At 36.2% G+C, this 1,185-nt stretch overlaps 1 protein-coding gene across 1 annotated transcript in view; it reads left to right on the top strand.

Annotated features, from left to right (window-relative positions):
• The window catches only part of LOC119586272 (nuclear pore complex protein DDB_G0274915-like), a gene marked incomplete in the record, with an annotated part of 20,387 nt that overhangs the window by 18,378 nt on the left and 824 nt on the right, over positions 1-1,185 (top strand). The window contains 1 exon segment of the mRNA XM_037934977.1: positions 507-1,185. Within this exon segment, the coding sequence (XP_037790905.1) occupies positions 507-571 (65 nt within the window).

The following is a 1,185-nucleotide window of genomic DNA, read 5'->3' as shown; positions in this document are numbered from 1 at the left end:
ATATGCCCCTTTTCTCATAGAATGTCACATATTACATCAGATTCCCAGAATTGCATTTGAACTGGCAGCAGTTGTTTACAGCCTATTCATGCTTTCTCTGTTGTCAGTGACCATAGGGACTATGTGCGGGGGAATGTAGAATAGACCTAAAAAGCTTGATGCTTGAGGCTAAATAAAGACAAGTTAGATACTAAATTAAAGCAGATTACATATTAAAAAGCATTGTACTTGTTAGATATTAGTTAGGTAGCTGAATGAAAATGGAAAAATTGCGAATTGAAAGGAAAAGCAAAGAGAGAGAATGGTTAAAAACTAAGGATAGTCATGTTAAGTGTCTTAGAGATGCATGTTTCTTTTTGCACATATCCTCTTATATGCAGATGTTAAAATGTAATTTTAAATGTTAGTAATAAGAAATTAAACAGCAGTCTTATTTAAATAGAAAAGGGAAGCAAAAATTCAGTGTGTGTCTGTGCCAAAATGTTATTTTTACCCTCATTTTGCAGGTAACAACCCAGCCTCTTCAGCTCCAAGAAGAACACGGGCAAGGGCTCCAAGACGACACCGCTAGCCAACTCACACTTGATACCCAGATAATGATAATGAGGCGACTCTTCATCCTTTGTTACTGATGCCCTTTGGACCTTCCTTCAAAGCTGTTCCTGCCCTATGGTTCTTGAGGGCAGGATCAAAATCAGAGCCTGTGCAAAATGTACAGACTTCTCTTTAGGGCTGCAACATGATGTGGCTTCCTTTTTTCAGCTCTGGAGAAACTTGTAAGCACACTGGTTATAGGAGTGTCAATTATGTGCTTGCTTAACATGGTCTGCTTACTGTGAAAAAGGAAATGCAAGTGTATATTTAACCAAGGTTGACAATATTACCTAATGGGAATCCGTAAATGAAAGCATTAGTAATCCATATCATATCAAATAAATGTATAATATTGTATGTGTGTGTTAATTTGTTATTGTGAACACTTTGCTGTAATTCAGCAAAGCTTTACTATGTATTTTGAATTAACATCACTTGACTTTCATAAACATCATATTTGTCCAACTAAGAAGAGATGCCCAAAGGTTACCAAGAATAGATATCTTGCTGAACATTATCAAGCAATTTTCCATAATTAGAGTATCAGTTTTGGTGGCATTATTTAGACCCATAGAGCTGCTTCTAGCTAAC

The sequence above is a fragment of the Penaeus monodon genome, chromosome 21, assembly GCF_015228065.2.
Source record: "Penaeus monodon isolate SGIC_2016 chromosome 21, NSTDA_Pmon_1, whole genome shotgun sequence".
Taxonomy (NCBI): Eukaryota; Metazoa; Arthropoda; class Malacostraca; order Decapoda; family Penaeidae; genus Penaeus; species Penaeus monodon.
This window is presented reverse-complemented; position numbering and strand designations above follow the sequence as displayed.